This window comes from Chenopodium quinoa, unplaced genomic scaffold (assembly GCF_001683475.1).
Source record: "Chenopodium quinoa cultivar QQ74 unplaced genomic scaffold, ASM168347v1, whole genome shotgun sequence".
NCBI classification, from domain to species: Eukaryota; Viridiplantae; Streptophyta; class Magnoliopsida; order Caryophyllales; family Amaranthaceae; genus Chenopodium; species Chenopodium quinoa.
Window position 1 is genome coordinate 187,230 of NW_018742564.1, and position 21,435 is coordinate 208,664.

Below are 21,435 nucleotides of genomic sequence, written 5' to 3' on the forward strand. Positions count from 1 at the left end.
GTTGTATCAGGAGATTGTTGATTATTGCTTCTTAGATGATATTCAAGTGCTGAATCAGTAAGTTATTTATATTTTAGTTAAAGTTATATTTTTTTTTGTTAAAGTTATGTTTTTATTTCTTAAAGTTATAAATTAAACAAGTATGCAATTTCAATTTTACTTGTAATTTTCAATATTAAACAGAAACTTCAATTTAAACAATTCCACAACTGTTCAAAAGCTTAATGTCACCTTCAGAAGTTGAATCTTCATCCTCTGAGATTTGCTCTTCATCCACCGAGATTTGCACTTCATCAGCTGAGATTTGTTCTTCATCGAGAATAACTCTACTCTCATATGAATCTGCATTGATCGTAATTCATTCAATCACCAGTTTACCTATTTTTGGTAAATTTGTACAAATTCATATACAAAATTACGTACCTGAATTGAGGTTTTGATGCATTGCATTGTCATTGATCTCGCAATTTAGGTCAATATTATTGCCACATTGCCTGCAAATTAGGGTTTGTTGCATAGAATCATTGTTTAAATCAACATCAATTGCAGAATCAACTTCAATTTCTTTTGAAGTTTGCAGATCGTTTGAAATTGCAGCTTGAATTTGTTTTTGAGATTGTAATAATTTGTGAATTAGGGAATCCAACGATATTTTGCAGAGAATTTGCAGCGAATTTGACAGAAGAAGAGTGGCTGCGAATTTGAAAGAAGAAGAAGACGAAGTTGAGAGAAGAAGTGCGACTGCTATTTATACTGTAATGGCACGTGCGAATCAGGCCTTACATTAAGATTAATGTAAGCCGGTTGCACGCAAGAATTTTTGTTAATACTCTGTATCTCACAGTTACAAATGCATTAATGTACGACTTATGCCATTAATATATTTATTTCAATTACTCGATGAAATAATGAAGTGTGTGTCCTCTAACTCCTCTTACCAGCTTACCTCAACCACTAACAACAAAGACCAAGGAGAGGGGAAGAGAGATAATTGAAGATAGTAGCTTGAAGCTGAAAAGTGAAAATGGCAGCCTCAGCTCTCCCAATCATTGGATGCATCATCCCCTCCACCCCGCGTCAACCCTTCCTAACGCAACGCTCCGCTTCTATACAGCAGTAAGTTCATTCTATTTCATTTCCCTTCATTATTATCTTGTTTCTATCTTCTCTATTTGTCCAAGTTTCGATTTTTCTTTCTGGGTCTTTTTTTTTTTTCCCCTAGAATTTTGCATATTTTAAGGGAAATTTAATCATGCCCCTGTTCAAAAGTTATCCTGAATACAATACAAGATTGGTTGGAAATTAGAATAATCTACTCTTATTAAATTTGAGAAACCCCAATTCCAGCTTACAAATACAAATTGAAATTCTTGTAATTGTAATTATTTATGTTGTACTTGTAATTTTAGGGAAAATTCTGTTAATTCTTCACTAGACATGAGCCGTGGAATTACTGTAATACTTGCAATTGTAATTGTTACATTGTTCATAAGTATATACTTCGTATATGAGAGCCCGGCATTCATCAAGGGTAAGCCGTATAAATGTTTAATGAGGGCGAGCGCGGTAAATGCAGTCCTTATTGCAATGTTGGGAGCTCACTAGGGTTATATAATGTAGTTATTGGGCTTATATGTTCAATGTGAGAGGAGTGGAGGACTAGTAGTCACGTCACTAGTTCAAATTACACTATCCGCGTGACAATGGATGTCAAAGTGAGGGAGTATTTTAGGCAATATACTGGAAGAATTTTAGTATGTCTGGCTGAGAAAGATGTTTGGTTTTTATATGTTTGTATGTCCATCAGGATATATGTGCCATTCATCCAACATAGGCTATTAATGGGCTGGAAAAGGCCGCTGTTTCCTGAAATAGTGATGTTTCACTCAGCTTCTAGCCCACCCAGTGTATCCCACCATTGACAGGGTCAATGGAGGTATGAATTTACGCCGTCTTACCCTTTACCTCTATCCACACTATACGAATAGGCCATAGCCTTTTGCAATTTTCCTTCACTTAAATCAGGCTAGTTAGAAGACTATCTTCGGATGCAAGAGAGGGAGGGAAAGGATGTTAAACTTACTAATAAAATATATTGTGTAATACATTAGCTCCGAGTTGAGTTAGTAGGCTGCTGTGATGCACGGAAACTCTCTTTGGGGTCAACGTTTCCGTTTTCGACACCGTTTCCGTTTCTGAAACTCTAGAAACTTCTCCGAAACTTAAATTAAAATTAACCCTTAGATATATGGATTTTTAATTGAAAAACGTTTTTCTACATAAAAATTCGATCTTTTCCAACACTTAATCTCCTAAATATAGCCTAATTTATTATTTTTTTGCTTTCTTTCTTTATTTTTCTTTTTTATTAAGAAAATATGTCAATAATATTGCCTTTTGAAGGTGATATTTCATATTATTTTTCCATGTCTCCGTTTCCCATAATTTTAAATTTTCCGTCTCCTCGATTCCCCGTTTTCTCGTTTCCGTTTCCATGCAACCTAGGTAGGCTGTGTATGAGTACATTTGATAGTAGACAGTTAGACACAATATGCTATGCTAGTTAGGTAGTGGTAAACCAAATTAATATTAGCCAAAATGAATTCTTATCATATACCTGATTTGACTCTTTGTTGAAGTATATCCTACCAAATAACACATGTAAGCGTCCCACATTGATAAAAGAAAAAAGAGTTAAACACTTTATAAGGCTAAGGGGCTACTCCTCCTATTGCCATATGGTTTTGGAATGGAACCTCCTTTGGCCTTGTGAAGTGGACTCTTTCTCTTGATTTGCGGGCGCGGCCCAAATTCGTATTTAACATGGTATCAGAGCCAGGCCCATGATTTGGGACCTTTAATGGCTTGAGTATATTGTCAGGCCCATGGTTTGGGACCTTTAATGGCATTAAGTATTTTGGGTCAAATTGAATTGGATCATGTGATCTTTGAGATAAAAGGGACCTTACATGTTAGGGGGAGTGTTGAAATATATCCTACCAAATAACACATGTAAGCGTCCCACATTGATAAAAGAAGAGAAAATTAAACACTTTATAAGGATAAGGGGCTACTCCTCCTATTGCCATATGGTTTTGGGATGGAACCTTCTTTGGACTTGTGAAGTGGACTCTCACTCTTGGTTTGCGGGTGCGGCCCAGACCCGTATTTAACACTCTTTTCTTGGACTCCTTTTCCTACCATTTCAAAATTGGCACATAAGCTTTATCCTCAACCCCATGTCATTTGTCATGCTGGGCTTAAGATTTTTGTGGTGGAACCATGGAAATGAAGAAACACTGTGCTTTAAAAATGGCTAGAATGATGTTGCTATATTGGGATCTATATCTTCCTTGTGCTTCATTAGCTGTCTACTATGTATGTCATATTAACAGCTTCATTCACAATATGTACAAATGTTTATAAATGAGTATGGCCTAGCTATAGGTGTAAGACGCTGTTAACTAATTAATTTGTTCTGTTTGCAAACCTCTTAGTCATGGCTGTTTGGCAGAGTGTCTGTCAGCATGTGCGACGGAAAGGATTGGCTACCCAGAATAAAGATTGCTGTATGTGGTTCTATATTACCACTTTGGCTTCTGTAGTCATGAATTTTTATTGTCTCAATGTTACGTCTTTACCTCCGATTGATTCAACACAAGGGGCATGAAGCTCTAATATATAACATTTAGGGGCAGGGGGAGCTTAGCTTATCTACCCAAAAAAATAAAATAAAATAAATAAATAAATAAAACAATCTCATTATCTTTGATATCCTTTTTTTTTTTTTTTTTTTTTTGGGGGGGGGGGGGGATTGAGTGTTAAATGATTTGATATCCTTTGTGCTTGTAAATACAGTTATTGTAACTCATAAGTGATAATTGAATAATATTTCAATCCCAGATGATTTTCTCTTTGACTTCTTTGATGGTTGTCTCAAATGTAAATACTAATGGCTACTTTCTTTCAGATGGCATTTGATGGGAAAGCAGCATTCAAGACAGTTTGCACATACGAGGGGTGCGTTTCGTATGCTAGCCGATTCTAATGTATGCAATTAAGGACTTTAATTATATGATAAGGGTTAGTTAGTTTGCATATAATCTGGATTTACTCTAGGTATACAATTTGTTTTTGGATCAAGTTTGACAAATCCTTTAGTTTCAGTTTGAGTTTCTTGATTTTGTAGATATCTGGTCACTCCCTGTTCCCTTCATCCTTGAATAATAGACCTATTTCTTTCGAGGATGTCCCAAATATCAGGTCACTTGCCTGATTAGTATACTGTACTTGAACTTTCCCTTCATCCTTGAATAATATTTTTTTACTGATACCATTTACTAAGAACTTCAAATAAAAATTATATTGGAAGGTGGAGATATAGTCCATATAGAATTTAAGTAGTGGATGATTATTATGACATTCTCATCAATTTCTCAAAGTGCTCCCTAATCATTTGTGTTTTCATTATTATCTATAGCTTAAGGGCATCAGCTTTTTTTATTCTTAGCTTGGTGTCTTCCACTCTTCCTAATACTTTCCTATTAATTGTCAAAAAAATAAAAATCGTTGGCTTGTAGCTTTTACTTGTATGTTTTTGGACTTGAGTGGTGCTTGTGGTGAGATTATGACCCCTTGACTATGTCATTAATTGCTAGATGAGGCAATGCTATATATTTATGAGTTAATCTTTTTCTCCTTCAGGCTTCTTCAGGAAAGGGGAGTTTTAGGAAAGAAGTACTTATGGTAGATCCATTGGAGGCCAAGAAATTAGCTGCAAAACAATATGTAGAAATAAGATCAAAGGAGAAATTTGAGGTTTGTAAATTTCTTTCTCTGAACTTATTTGCAGCACAAACTTATTTGCTGCACAATTTGTGCTGCTTTCCTTTGTGACAAACATTTCAAGCTTAAATTAGGGGAATTGGGTCATATGAGTCCATCAATTGATCTAAGTCATTAGCCATGCTGTTTTACGTTTTCCTTTGTTTAAAAAAAAAAATTTACTCCATCTAAGAGGATTCTAAAATTGCATGTTTTATCTTGAAGCATCTCACTCTGGTAGCAGTGGTAGGCTTAGAGCAATTAATGATGTGTATCTAAATCCATGAAGATTGATGGGCTTGGATCAACCCTTTCATATAATAGGCTCAATTTTTTTAGGATTAGTAGAAGGAAAACACACAAATTGGACTAGATAATTAAACAAATCAAAGGTGCAATATATAAGAGACAATGGAAAATGGTATTTTACAGTAATACACCACTACTATTAACAATTACGGAGTTTAAGTAACCCTCACAAGTGACAACCCCTCTTGAATTACAATCCACACCTCTCAAAACATCTAATCTAGAAACCTAAGAGTGTTAATAATCTCTCACCTTGGTTGTACATTGAAATAGAAGACACGTGAGTGACATGACCCCTTTTATTGTACATTCTTACCCCTTTTCAAATTGAGGAATATTCTAAAGTCTAAACTTTTAAGCTAGATATCCATAAAAATTTATGTTTAAGAAGTGGCTTTATTGGATGAAAACTAATATGAACAAAATGAATGAATGAATGAAGGATGAATGCCCTAAAATCAAAGACGTGCAATGAGGATAGTAGTATTGTAATTGCTGTGAACCATTGGCATTAAGTTGACTAAATTGAAAAAAAGTTATTTTTGATCAGTTTGTAACGTTCTTGAGGGGTGGGGATTATGGAGGTGGTGATTCTGTGCCCCATTGGGTGAGGCATATACCCCTCACCTTCATAGGCTATTAGGATAATGCTCATTCCACGGGGAAATATCCACATCCTAGGCCTGTTGTTGCTCCTCATAGTCTTCACTTCCGAATGAGGAGTTAAGGCTCCCTAAGCGCAAACTTAGGACTCCATGTGGAAGCTGCTGCAAATGCCACCAGACCAAATGGATTTAGAAGGCATCCAGCCTATTTAATGAATCAACAATACCCATTTGTTGCCAAGAAAGAAGGGAGTCAACTTTATTGAGTGGCACCTACCCTTGCCACTGTTGCCAGGGTTTTGGGAGATCTAAATATGTAGAACCTTGTGTCTGACCTGCCTAGATTAATTGTGAAACAAGCTAATAGATATGTTATGAGTATATATATTTGTCATAAATGTTTCCGCAATTCTACCCATAACTTCAGATCTGAACATTCGTGCCACAGGCCCACAGGGATATTTGACTTACGGTTTCTATTGACCTACATACTCCATGTTGTCATATTTTATGTACGGACGGTCTGATCTCTGATGAGCATAGCTACTGGCCTATGGTAGAAGCTTATCTCTTCAGCTTTAGTTTTCTGTGTGAGCTGCTTTGATCCATCCTTTCTTTGTCTTCATAGTTGCCTGAGCCTTGCAAGTTCTTCCTGGCAGAACATGAGAGACAGAGCATCTGTTTCTGTAATTCATTTGAGGTTCTTTTGGTAAAAACCAATAATGGTCATTGCTCCATGCTGCCTGGATGTGGTCCAGCAACATGTATATTTTACTTGATGTTACTCTGTTCGGAACTACTGTCAAGTATACTATTTTGTGGTGCTCAGAGAGAACTATCACATGCCCTAAAATAGAATAAGATTATGTTTAGATTTCCAACGTTACCTTCCACTTAATTGGAGTAATGAAGGGAGGATGGGATGGAGAAAACTAAAGTATTTATGAATTCTAATGGTGTTCGACCTTCGAATGGAAAAATCTTATATATGAGGGTTTAGGACCTTTGCATTAATGCCTCCCCTCCCCTCCCCCCTCCCTTCCTTTTCCATTCACACATAAACAAAATGTAACAGGAGTTTATGACCACAGAGAAGACGTCAAATTGAAGCGATCAATGGAGCGTGGGCAATGATTGGCCTTACTGCTGGTTTAGTCATCGAAGGCCATACAGGAAAGACTATTTTGGGTCAGGTATGTTTTGTCTTTTCTATTTATATTATGCTCTAAGACTGTAACTGTGTATTTTGTTGTATGGTTAAATGCTTTAATGGGTTAAGAAGCCTTCAAATATCGATAGGTTGAGTGCAATACACTAAATGCTATTGTGTGGCAGCTTGATGGATATTGGCATGCTATTCTGGGATTCTTTGTGAGATGGTAGAATTTTTCCTACGCATCAAATTGTGGCCATCTGAGTTTGTAGCTGTAGATTGATGGACTTTGTGCATGTTCGAGAGATTTACATTCATCCCAAATTGATGAAATCAATCCTTACATTCTTATTCTTGTATTTATACATTTCGATCATAATTCATGCTGATTCTTTCAGCAAAAGAGGATTCAATGATAGAAACACATTGAAACGCAACTACTGTAGCAGTTGTATCACCAACTTTTCCATTCTATGAAAAAAAGAAGCAAGAGTAAAAGTCTAAAAGAGTTGCTTGGGATCGCGAATAATGTGGCTCTATCCAAACTTCTTGTACAAAGTGAGAGCTGGTACTATAGATGATCTGTCTAACAAAATATATTGATTAAAACAGGGAGAAAATGAATATAGAAGGTATAATAGCAATTGGTTACTTTTATCCTAATGTATCGCCAAAATGAGAAAGACCAAAGACGGCATTGTCAATTTGTCATTTATGACAATTGACATGTTTTTCCAATTTATCATCTACTAAACGAGTCGTACATTGAAAGAGTACTTAACGAGTCGTAAATTGAAAGAGTTGAGGAAGAACCACGATATACTCCTGGGTTCCATGCTTCCAAGAAACGTGAATGCTTTTTACAAGAAAAAGACGTGAAAATAACAAATCGTTGTTTAGAAGACCGTTGAAGGAAAATTGTACGAGTAGTAGTATTGAATAGCCGGAATATTCTACCAAGAATTAGGTACATTTGCTTTGGATGTTTTGTCATGTCATAGAAATTTCTGCATGAAAATCTGCCGGAAGTTTCTCATTAATTCCTTTTATAATACATTGAACTAATTTATTTTGTGTTTTTTCCACCAAATTTTGTAATTGGTGGATGCAATTGACTTGGCAAAAAACATAAATTAGTAAATAAAGGAGATAAGATATAATTTGTTCCTGATAATTGGATCCACAAACCACACTTCCATTATGGTTGACATTTCCATAGCATCTTCGTGGAATAATTTTTTCAACGTCACATTTTTTTAAAAAAAAAAAAAATTGTAATGGATAATGTCAGGAAAGACAAATTTTATTGTTACACTTCTCTCTCTCCAATTGTAATACACTTATGGTTCCTTTTAGTTAATTATGTTTGGAATTTTTTCGTAAAAGAAAAATGATCAAAGTGTAACCAAGAAAAAGGAACAGAGAAAATATTATTCATTCACTAGATGATTGAAATACTTTCACTTACACAAAAGCAATTTGTTACAAATGTCTTTTTTTAATGCATGAGATTAAATTTCGTCTAAATTATCTTTCATTTAACTTATTGTTTCTTTATGCCTTTAAAAGAAGACAATAAGTCAAAAAAATATTAGTCATCCATCCATTGAGTTTGCTCTAAGGAGGGCAATAACCCATTAACAATTCACTCGTCCACCCTCCTCAACAAGTGATAAGCATAATGTCATCTCGTAGGATGACTTTGGGATGACATTACTAGTTTAATTAGCACATTCATTTTCAGTGAGCTAAGCCAAGACCTACCCTTGTACATTGGAGACGCTGAGCTAGCCCATTGCCACCTAATGTAAACTTATTATGTATACATCAATATACTATCTCTGTTACATATTATGTGCAACTTTGGAATTTTTTATCTCTTTCAATTAATACCCAAAAGTTGCACATAATATATAACGGAGGTAATACGTGTGTTGTGTAACATGTGTAACATTTCTCGGATGCTACCATTTGGCATTTGCCACTTCCTTATCTTATCCACTACTACAAGTATTTATATCTATTCTTCTAGATTTGTATCTATTCTTATAGAAGCTAGATAAAGATGATATAGAATATTACAAACTTTCTTGGTTTTGAATGGACTTGTTTGGAATTCCTAGGGTAATACCTGCGACTTGATATCATCTTTATAATAATTTAATAACCATATTACCAATACCATTTTTTAAATCATAGGATAAGGATGGAATTAGGAGATGGACCAATTCTTGTGTTTTCTGTCAATCTGATTCCAAATTCATTACAGTACATTAGTCTTTACTCACATGTGATTATTAGTGTGTTTGATTAGTCTCGTGTTTTCTTCAATAACTACTTTTTTATTTTATTTTTTTTTAAGAAGTTCTCTTCAATAACTTGATGGCCCACGTAGTGGAACTTGTTTTTAAAAATTAGTAGTTATTTCATATTTATCATATGAAGTTGTCACTTGTCACTACAAAAATTAATACACGATAGAAATATGGACCAGACTAAAGCGAACTAATTCTTTAGGCTGAAAAATTTTGTATTTTAATTTCTCGTTCGAACAAAAAAATTGCAACTGCACAAAACCCACTTAATTGTTTTGGCTTAGGTCATTGCTTTTTCCCCTAACTTATAAAAATCACACTCTAATTTTAAATAAAAATCACGATCTATTCACAGATTTTCTCCATATGTTGGGGTGTGTTTTTTCATTTGATTTTAACTTAGCTAGCTAAACTTATTTAAAATCTGAACTAAATTAAGTTTTGGGCATGCCTTAAGAACGTGGTCTTTGTCTTGCGAAGTTAACATGGCATCCTAACTTCTTTACTTTTCAATACTGAAGATTAATAAACATAACTAAGAATTTTTCATTTTCATTTTCTTCTATTCTATTACTTCTTTCATTTCATATTAGTTGACAACTTTGACTTTGAGCATATAGCTTAAATGACTTTCTTTTGTGATTTATACTTTACAAGAAAAAAAAACATTATGATGTGGGGTGTTGTTAAATTTGTCTCGATGTATATATATTTCAATTATAAACTTTTTTACATTTTTCTTGTAGAAAACTGAAAATATTATTGTTTGAAATCATGTATCGGCAAATATAGTGTGGCTAAAAAAAATTCAACTAAAATAAAAGGGAGAAAAGTATGAACTAAATTCATTATGCTCGTCATCAAGAAAAACTAAACCATCGGCTTTTATTGTATAGGCAAAAACCACAAAGATAATGAGAAGATTAATTAATATACTTCGTAGGAATGATAAATCTCACCTCATAACTTGTTAACTAAGCTAATCGACATTCACGGACAAAATTCTTATCATCTACACACGATATTAGCTAATGTATGTATGGACTGCTTGGCAGTACGTCCCTTTCTGTTGTTTATTAGTTAGTTAGTTACCCGTATGGACATAAAATTGTGGAAAATGCGTTAAATCCTACAAGATCTGTGGAGAATCAAGGTGGGACACAGCCACACAGCGTATAGCATATACTCAGAAGATAAACCCTGGAATTTTTGGATTTTTGGCATTGCCATTTCATATTAAAATGTGTTAGCCTCTACTATAAACAACTCATTGCCATAATATAAATCAAATATCCAGAGTTGCATCACTTGCATGCACATAAATTATAGGTAGTGGTCCATTTTAATGTAGGATGTTTTTTGACGAGTCGTTTTCCATTAACAATTGGTTCATGTTTCAAGTTATTTTTATGTATATTTTGGTCCCACTTGGAGGATAAGTAAATAAATAATGAAAAATTTAGAAGTGAGTAGCTTCGAGACAGGTTGCTCGATACATCTCACATGTAAAATTTTGGTATTTAGAGGTATGAAAGATACAGAATATACGTAATACACACTTTACATGTTAGAATATGCCTTGAATCTATTAGCTTATTTACACAGTCATTACGTGAGCCTTTTATATCTGTAGATCTAATAATTAATTCTTGTAAGTGAACCATGCATGTAAATATATGTGTTCTTATTTGTTGATTTTAGTAATCAATATAACACGGTCTTTTTTAACATTATTACCAAGAAATCCAATTTACTCCATACACCATTTAGGCCTTTTCTCAAGTTCTATTACTAATAGCTCAAGTTTCCTACAATGATTTTCTTTAACAACTCGCATATTGATAACAATTGCAATGAGTTTCAATAAAGTTGACTATTCAGGAATCTAATACATTCTAAATTTTGCGATTATTAACTAATTAAGGATGAGATTGATTACTTGAACAGTTAATGAATTTGACATGTCCCATGTTTCCCGTGAAAGAATATAAAAGAAGACGTAAACAATATGATTAAGCTCAATCTAAAGACTATGATTGAGACTTAGATCTTGGGTCACACCAAATCTCTTTATTTATTGGATATTAGTCTAAAGTAGGCTAAGATTAGATAGGATTAGACTTAGCCAAAAGAAAAATAGTAATCATAATCATACAAAGTACAAAATTTAATTTGGCATGCATGCAATTGAGTCATTGTATGTCTTTTTGCTTGTGATGTCTGGTGTGACGGGGTTTTGTCTCATTTATGTTGCTAAAAACTTAAGCACTATTATAAATTTCTATTTTCATTAAAATAACAAAACTCTTTAGAAATATTATTGCATAGTTATAATCAAACTTTAGTTTGGATAATTATGAACTACAACCATGAATTGAAAAATCTATCATATCAAATTGACTTGAAGATAAGGCGAATAATTAAATTTCAAAGGTTGCTGCTAAATAGTGCTAATTTGTGTGTGCTATGCATGCATACTATTTGATTAATCCCATCTTTTGTGCTATAATTGTAATTAATTGATGTCTCTTTCTCTAATGTAATGTCAAACTTGTGTATATGTGGCCGTCTTTTAAGAATAATGGATGATTTACAATTTTGGCTAATTTGTGGATGTTATGAATAGTTTTTAGTCTCATTTCCCGTGACTGTGGGTAGTTGTGTCCCTTCTTCTCCCAACCCTTAGCTAGGTTGCCCTTACCAGAGCACTTACTTTGTCGTCTGATCCTCATATGATTATCATGTAAATTAATTCATTCGTTTTTCTTTAGGGTTCTATTATAGTTGCAATGTTTGGAAAATACACTCTCCGTACTCATGTTCTCTCATTTGACCTCCTTTGTTGACTTATATGTTGAACAAAATATAGGCGTGTGAGATCGGATCTTGTCAAATTCGTCTTGATTTAAATTTTATAATATGAAAAATGAAATAAATTTTTTTTACTAATAAATTTATAAATAGTTAAAATTATGCATTGGTAAACATGAAAGTCAAAACATATCAATCAAAATAGAGCAGAAAAAAGTATTTATCGTAACATTACTATGTTTGGTAACTTCTATACATGCATGACACATCAAAATATCAATATCAGTAAAGTTGGGCATGGTCAAGCGTTGCGGGCCCACAACAGCACAATTGTGCTAGCATGTCTTATGCTTAAGCGAGCCATGTCAAAACAGAGTAGTAAGTGTCTTAGTGTGTGTGTCGATCTATTATAAATGAAGCTCATACACGATCCAACCACATCTCATGTTATGTCTGGTCATAAAATGCAATTTAAACACAAGTACTTAAGAAGTAAATGTATTTATAGGTATAATTTCCTCCCTTAATTGGTACATCAAGCATAGTATATATATAATAATGATGAATAAATAATCCAAATTATGAATATCTTTATTGTATTGCTAATTCTCAAGAAAGAAAGTGCTACCACATCGGAAATTCCATTGCCAAGCAAAAGCAGCAAATACAGGAGCCGAATATAGATAAAGTGGGACCCATGAGACATGCCTTGTTCTTGAATAGGCCCTTACTCCTTCGTGGCTTCGTGCCGGACACGCTTCTAAATTCTTCGAAGTGTAAATGTAAAATAAAAAAAAATAAAAAAAAGGTAGAGATATAAAAACTATTGTGGATAACCTTACAAAAAGTGAATGAATGAAGGTTCTCTTTTTTAAGAAAAGCTTCCAAGATACAAGGACAGAACCTAGCTAGTTTAATTATTTACGCATATAAATCTTCATGATTGAGATACATTGACGTTTCTAGTTGATCAATACTACGAAATACGTAACGTATATAGTTTTGGTGTAATCCGTAATTAAGTTAAAGATATAAGATTTGTATATCATTTTTATTACTGTAAAATAAACTTAATATATATAGTCATACGAGTTTTACAAATGATTGTTTATTTCTAAGAATAGTAACTTGTGAATTCAACAAATTAAACATACATTTCACTATTATCAAATGTCGGAAACAGTAATACAAGAGTAAGAAGTGGTTTTCCAGGAAGCATGTACGAAATTTAATGCTTGAATTTACAAATAGACAAGATCAAGCGAGGAAGATGGAATGTTTTAGTTGTTGCTTTTGTAACAAGGGAGCTAGAGCCTCTTTTAAGTATTTTAGTAAACTCTCTAATTAGTTTGTAATAGTTTGTTGTATAAGCATATATAAAAATAAAAAAATATATATACCGTAATGGGCATAAGAATAGCTAGGTGTCTAGTATGTAATTTAATAATTTCTCTATTCCTATCTATATTCTTGGATGAGATTTCTCAATTATAGTTTATAGAGTGAAACTTTGATAATTACGGAGTAGTTTTCATCAAAATTTAAGAAGAAACATTATCATATACTCTGTTTGAACCTTTTTTTTTTTTTTTTTTAAAAAAAAAAAAAAAAACGAAATAGAAAAAAATATTCACTAATTTTATGGAACATTTTCAAGTTGAGGGGGATTTTTTTTATTATTATTTTTTTATGGAACATTTTCAATAAATAATATGAAGTAGAAAAAAAAAATTTGGACTATTTTTTTTATGTATGTAATAATGTTCAAAATATCAATTAAGTTGAAAATATTGGTGTTCAAACATGTACATCGAAAATTGTGTAAAAAAAAATAAATGAGACAAACCAAAAAAAGAGTAATTTGTACTAAGTATAATTAGAGGTGTTAATGAAACGAAATGCATATTAACAAACATACACGTACATTCGATTTAGGAAGAACAAAACAAAACAGAAAGAGTATTACTAAGTCAAAAAAATGAATAAAATATTAGATGCTAAAGTTGATATGTCATATATATACGTAGTATATAAAATAAGATGTATGACCCGACGTGACCCAACTCAAGCATGACCCAATCCGAACCCGACCCGCATAGGCTACGACATTAACCCGTATTGACCCGACCCATACTAACCCGACCCCAATCCAACCCGTTTATCCGAATTGAGAACTCTATGTATGAATGTATCAACTATCATAGGTAGATTAATTAATTAGCATGCATAGAACTTAAGTTTTATTATATAGAGAATGAATTATTATTTGATCTAATGATAAAGATTGTATCTCAGAACCATTAGATAATTCATATAAAGTATTTTCCTATGGAGTAATGGACACACATATACATATGCATAATTCCATGTATCCAAAGTGAAACCAATTTTTTTATTTTTTTATTTTTTATAATTATACATCGTTTACTCCTTCCCTATTATAATTATGTCAACTTAATTAACTTTTATCACTGCGTGTATTGATTGATAATTACGGATTACCAATTTTAAATATAATTCAATAATGGTAGTACGACGTATGCTTCCTCATCGATCCACCCACGCACCTACCTCAAACTATGAATCTTTTAATTATCTAGTCACAATTTCGTTTCTTTTTCCCTCTCCATAGAATAATGCCAATATATAGTGTAATGGTCCTCATTCCATATTTCGTCCACTATATGAATCAAATACTTCATATACCACGTATTTTCTTTCTTTATAAAGCTTTTGATTTAAGTGTTTCCATTTTTGAGGATTATCGTTTTGAAGTTGAGAACCGTGGAAAATGATATATATGACATATTAGAATTGATTTCCTTGACTAGAAAATTTACATTACACATCATCTATTATCAGTTTATCACCTATTATTATTGGTACTTAAGTACTACTATTATTACGAAAGACTAACGAGTTTTTAAGTTTTATTAACTTCTTCATAAGTACCAAGTTTTTATAAAATTACCTGAGAGATAACAATAACTATCTTTTATACAGAGTAATTTCTTTTAACTTTTTTTTCTTTTCAATATTGTGAAATATTAATTTATCTATATGTTAGAAATAATACAAGTATACAGCCTCGTCAATTTTTTCTTTAAAAAAAAAAGAGGGAAATTTTCCCATAATAATACACAATCTTTGGACATTATACACTTAAAATTATTAATTTAATTAAAACTAAATTTAAGGATTTGATCATCTATTTTATATACGAAATAATGTATTAATATTAGGCCTGTACAAAACTATCCGAAAATTCAAAAATCCGATCCGCAACTGATCCGAATTTTTGGATATTCGATCCGAGTCTTCACTTCGGATCGAATATCCAATCCGAAAAAGCGGAAATCGGATGCGGATTTGGATATTGATTTTCAAAATTTTGGATATTCGATATCCGAAACATAAAGGCTGAATATTGAAATATATATAATTTAGCGATAAAAAAGTGGTAAAATTAGAGAAATTTAGAAAGTAATCATAATCAATTTTACTTAATATTGGATAATGGATATTCGAAGCATCCGATCTGAAAATCAGGTATCCGAAATTTTCAGATCGAATTTGAATATCAGTTTATGATATCTAAGTATTCGGATATTCAATCCGTGAACAGGCCTAATTAATATATATGTTCAATCTTAACAAATTGAGATTTATCCAAAAATTTATACTTAGTATACAAAAAATTTACTCCATAACACATATTGGTATTTACCTTTTTTATCCAACTACGGAATAATTTTTTCTTAACAAAATTGCTTTAGAGACTTTTCACAAAATAATCCTTGTCGGACCGTCTTTTACAAATTTTTTCCCAAAATACATAAATAATTTTTTTAAAAAAATAAATAAAAAGAAAAATAAATAGAAAAGAAAAGATCACGTAATCGTTAATCCCTTAGTTACCAAAGTCGGTCTTTCGTTCTTATCCCAAATATTTCAATCCCCAAAAATAAAGCACCTTACATCATCATCATCCACATAATCTCCGAGATCTCTTTCCATATAAATAAATTTCTTCCTTTTTATTTGAAGAAGAAAAAAAATCCTCTTTGATTCATTTTAAACGAGGAAATAAATCATTTCAAATATTTCTTTCTTCCTTATCCTATAATTCTTTCCTTTAATAGCTCCCAATTTTTTCGAATTTTCACACTATAAAATTTTTACTATAAAGTTTTATATATAATACCCACATGAAGTTCATTGCTCTCATCCTAATCTACAACACCCACCGATTAAAATTCCCAAGAAATAAATAATACCCATTAAAATTCTCATCCTTCTCTTTTCCGGGTCTTGTTTGATTTCCGCCATTGTTGAAGATTTAAGAAAAAAATCAATAAAAAAATCCAGAAAGAAAGAAGAATTCAAGAACCATGCTTGAACGGCCGTGCAAAAATCTCCTGAATTGTTTGGATGAAATGTCACCGGAGTTAGACGAAAAGGTGGGAAGAATTCCGTCAGTAATGACAAAACCAGGGATCATTCCAGAATTTGATCACACGGCCTCATCACCCCGTGCGATTGACCAGAGATTAATCATTGCTGCGAACCAACTTCCATTGAAAAGCTTCAAAGATGATGAGGGTATTTGCAAGAAATGGAGATTTGAATTTGATGAAGATGCCCTATGTTTGCAGCTAAAAGATGGGTTAAACCCCAAAATTGATGTTGTTTATGTTGGGTGTTTGAAAGTTGAGATTCTTGATGTTAAAGAACAAGAAGAGGTTTCCCAATTTTTGCTGGAGAATTTCAAGTGTTTGCCAGTGTTTCTTTCACCAGAAATTCAGAACAGTTTTTACCATGGATTCTGTAAGCACTACTTATGGCCTTTATTTCATTATAAATTGCCAATTACATCTAATCATGGTGCTGCTTATGATCAATCTTATTGGCGTGCTTATGTTAGTGCTAATATGCTTTTTGCTCGCAAGATAATTGAGGTTTTTAGGTATAGGAATGGTGAGGATTTTGTGTGGGTGCATGATTATCATCTTATGGTGGTGCCTACCTTATTGAGGAGAAGGGTTTTTAGGGTTAAACTTGGGTTTTTCTTGCATAGTCCATTTCCATCATCTGAAATTTTTAGGGTTATACCTGTTAGAGAAGAGATTTTGAGGGGTTTATTGAATGCTGATCTTGTGGGGTTTCAGACATTTGATTATGCAAGGCATTTTCTGTCATGTTGTAGTAGGATGATGGGGTTGGATTATAGGTCGAAACGAGGTTATTTAGGGGTGGAATACTCTGGGAGAACTGTTAGTATTAAGATTTTGCCTGTCGGAGTTCATATGGGACAGCTGCAATCTTTGATGTCATTGGATGAAACTGCTAAGAGGATTAAGGAGTTGAAGGAGAGATTTGAAGGGAAGAAAGTGATTGTGGGTGTTGATGATATGGATGTTTTGAAAGGGATTAGTTTCAAGTTTATGGCTATGGGACATCTTTTGAATTCACAGCCGAAGTTGAGGGGGCAATTGGTTCTTGTTCAGATAGCTAACCCAGCAAGGAGCCGAGGGAATGATGTGCAAGAAGTTGTAAATGAGACCCATCAGATTGCCAAGGAGGTTAATGACATGTATGGCACACCGGGGTATGATCCGATTGTTTTTATCCATGACTCTGTTTCGACCCTAGAGAAGGTTGCATACTATGCGATATCTGACTGTTGCTTGCTGAATGCGGTGAGGGATGGGATGAATCTTGTGCCTTACAAATACACTGTTTCTCGCCAAGGTAGTCCTGCATTAGATGCTGCTTTAGGGGTCGACTCTTCTGTGCCTAAGGAGAGTGTCATTATTGTCTCAGAGTTTGTTGGATGCTCGCCATCTCTTAGTGGAGCAATAAGGGTCAATCCATGGAATGTGGAGGAAGTAGCTGAGGCAATGCATCTGGCAATTAATTTGACAAAGAAGGAGAAACAGCTGAGGCACGAAAAACATTACAAGTATATTAGTTCTCATGATATTGCTTATTGGGCTAAGAGTTTCGACCAAGATCTTGTGAGAGCTTGTGGTGATCCCTTTTCCATGAGGTGTTGGGGTGTTGGCTTTGGTTTGAATTTCAGGTTAATTGCCCTGCCTCCTGACTTTAGGAAGCTCACAGTCGATCACATTAAAGCTACATATGCAAATTCAAACAGTAGGCTGATCTTGCTAGACTATGATGGAACTATGATACCACAGACATCTGTTAATATGGCACCTACTCCTGAAGTTCTGTCCCTCTTGAATAGTCTATGCAATGATCCGAAAAATGCCGTCTTCATTGTAAGTGGAAGAAGCAGAGAGACTCTCAGCAAGTGGTTTTCTGCCTGTGAAAAGCTTGGGATTTCGGCAGAGCATGGATATTTTACCAGGTAAATTACGTGTATAAACTATTTCTTATTCATGCTGTTGCTGTTTCTTATGTGATTAAATTGATTTTGGAAGACATTCACTCTTTCTGTGTGCAGGTGGAGTCAGCACTCAGAATGGGAGTCAAGTGTGTTGGGAACAAATTTTGAGTGGAAGAAAGTTGTAGGACCAATAATGGAGCTTTATGCAGAAGCAACTGATGGTTCTTCCATAGAGTACAAGGAAAGCGCATTGGTGTGGCATTACCTGGATTCTGACCATGATTTTGGGGAATGTCAGTCAAAGGAATTGCTTGATCATTTGGAAAATGTGCTGGCTAATGAACCCGTCGTTGTAAAACGTGGCAAGCATATAGTCGAAGTGAAACCACAGGTAACATACTTAAAATATATGTGCTGAAATTTCTCTTCGTTTGGCTTATACTATAAATTATCTAGAAGAATTTGCCTTGGTGTATGAATTTATCAGCAAATAGGAATATTTGGATGTGACCAAACATTTGCTGTCATGATTTATTTATAAAAGCTACAGTATATAATTATGTCAACTTTTATTTTTCATAAATTATTTCATATAGTTCTTTGGTCAACTCTTAGTGTGACAGAATTTGGTCAAAATGAAATTTTACTCTTTCAGCTTTAGCTCTAAATTCAGTTTTGTATATGATAGTATAATATATTTCCATTGTCAAGGTTTTCATTGCTCTAAATTCTGCTCATTCATAAATGTGATATGGTGCTTGTTTGCAAATTTGAATACTCTGTTGTTTACTCTGAATTTGATTGATGTTTTTAAATTTTAATGGAAGGGAGTGAGCAAAGGAGTCGTGGTGGAAAAACTCATTACAACTATGAACAATATGGGTAAACCGAAAGATTTTGTCCTGTGCATAGGAGATGACTGTTCTGACGAAGATATGTTTGAGGGTATCAGTCATGCAGCCACAAACCCATCATTGCCACTAATCCCTGAAGTGTATGCCTGCACAGTTGGTCAGAAACCAAGTATGGCAAGATACTACCTCGATGATAGTTTTGAAGTCATCACCTTGATTGAGGGCCTTGCTGGTGCATCTGCAGTGCAACAACCAAAGGCTGCTGATGCATCTACAGTGCAGCAACCAGAGCCCACTGATGCATCTGCAGTGCAGCAACCAGAGCCGACTGATGCACGCAGTGCAGCAACCAGAGCCTGCTGATGCATCTGCCGCAGTGCAGCAACCAAAGTCTTCTGATGCTCAAATTGCTACTGATGATAGCAAAGTTCTTCTAGATTAGAATTTACAGACAGAGTAAGAGAAAGGGTAGGGGCATAAAAGAATTCTGTACAGCAACGTATATGATTTTTGTTCAAGTATCTAGGATACATTTTTTAGGAGATACAAGTGCATAGGTTCTGTTTTGCAGAATAGCTGATAGTCTGATACCATCTTCTTCATAGGCGTAAGACAGTTTTACAAGCTATCAATTCTTTTTAATTATAATTGTTTTGCTATAATGTCCAGCTGCTTGCATTTTCTATGCTCGCAACTTGGGTTTGGAGTTTCGATTTTACAACAGCTTATTTGTTCACCTATTTTTTCAAGCTATCAATTTTTTAAAATTTGTTCACTTAATTTGGTGTTTCAATTCATCAGTTTCTCTTTTTCTACAGCCGAGTTTTCTGGGGATTGCTGTAATGTTTTATATAAGATGAATGAACAGCCAGTATTAATTTCATGAGAAAGAGCACCCTAATGAAAGCTACAATGGAGCTATATGAATTTTAAACTTTTTCTTATTGGTAAATTGGATAAATTAATCCAAAATACAAAGTGATGTGCAATGGAAAATTTGCACATAATGCCTATTACTTCGTATTTTATAAATGAAACTAATATGTTGTAGTAAGTTTCACCTTCATATGTGAGGTACCACAAAATATAACCGCCAACAAAATTAATTGATAGGATCAGTCAAACATGTTTGCAACAATTAAAGCAAATAAGATCAACATAAATAAAATTTGACCCAAATTAAAAGATCAAGTTTCAATTCAAAACAACGAATTTGTTCACTAAAACAATATTTTCCATTAATTCTTAACATTAATGAGTAGTTTTTATTACTTGTTTAAGACTATTAGGTGACCATCATCAGACCTGACAGACCATATACTAATACTATGACATCAAACCAGACTTTATCTTATCAAAATAAAAATAAAAAACATTAGAAGTCCTCTTTTGAAATCTTGGTAAAAAAAATCCATAATACAAGTGAAGTGCAACGGAACACTTCCACCTAATACTCTAATGGTTCATACATTTAACTATTACTATTACTTCCTCCTTTCCTAAATAATTAACACATTTGACATATTGTCATTATCTATATATACTAATTTTGATCATCGTTTTTAAATAACATATTAAAAGCAAACTCTACCATGCAATATATTGTTAAATGGCAAAAGCTAACGAACGCCCACGATGCCCAAGGGGCGTTAGATAAGATAATTAAAAGTGAAAATATTAGGGTAAAAGTAACATTAATTACACCGATCGATGCGTAATTTTGTCATATATTCCTAACTTAATAATATTTTAAGTAATATATTATATAATTATCTAACGCCTTGGGGTGTTCGTTAGCAAGATCCTAATCATATTATTATGCCATGTTAATTTATCATTTTATCAATATTTATATGTTAGTAGAGTGAAAATGTTGGGTCAAAAAAGCAATTGTACTTGACTAACATAAAATAATTGTATAGTCATTTAAAAAGGATTAAATTGTAGGGTGAAAGTCTGCTAGTCTTATGAGAGTAACAAATGGGTTGTTTAGATCAAATTCATTAAGCCTAAATCCGATTTAGGTGAAGAGAGTCTTGAAACTTTTGACTTAGATATAGGTCATGTTATTCAAGTATGTGTCCTTTTCATAGTAAAATTAAAGATCGGATTGAGTCACAATCTATATCAGTTTAATTTTGTTTTAGATCATTTAGTTACAAGTACATATATTTTTGTATAACTCAAGTTCGGATCAATAAAGTATTCCATA

The 21,435-nt window shown here is 33.3% G+C and overlaps 2 protein-coding genes across 3 annotated transcripts; both read left to right on the top strand.

Annotated features, from left to right (window-relative positions):
- The first annotated feature begins 891 nt into the window (after positions 1-891).
- LOC110720615 lies at positions 892-7,400 on the top strand. 2 transcript variants are annotated; one of them, XM_021899656.1, is made up of 5 exons: positions 892-1,116; positions 3,971-4,049; positions 4,705-4,818; positions 6,830-6,931; positions 7,038-7,400. In XM_021899656.1, the coding sequence occupies exons 1-5, from the start codon at positions 1,025-1,027 to the stop codon at positions 7,119-7,121; spliced, it is 471 nt and encodes a 156-aa protein (XP_021755348.1). In that variant the 5' UTR covers positions 892-1,024; the 3' UTR covers positions 7,122-7,400. The 2 variants fall into 2 exon arrangements, with proteins under 2 accessions (XP_021755348.1, XP_021755349.1); XM_021899657.1 differs by having other exon boundaries at positions 895-1,116; positions 7,074-7,400.
- An 8,455-nt stretch (positions 7,401-15,855) lies between these two features.
- LOC110720616 (probable alpha,alpha-trehalose-phosphate synthase [UDP-forming] 8) lies at positions 15,856-19,972 on the top strand. Its single transcript, XM_021899658.1, has 3 exons — positions 15,856-18,390; positions 18,487-18,760; positions 19,197-19,972. Exons 1-3 carry the CDS (start codon positions 16,409-16,411, stop codon positions 19,584-19,586), a joined length of 2,646 nt encoding a protein of 881 aa, XP_021755350.1. The 5' UTR covers positions 15,856-16,408; the 3' UTR covers positions 19,587-19,972.
- The last annotated feature ends 1,463 nt before the right edge of the window (positions 19,973-21,435 follow it).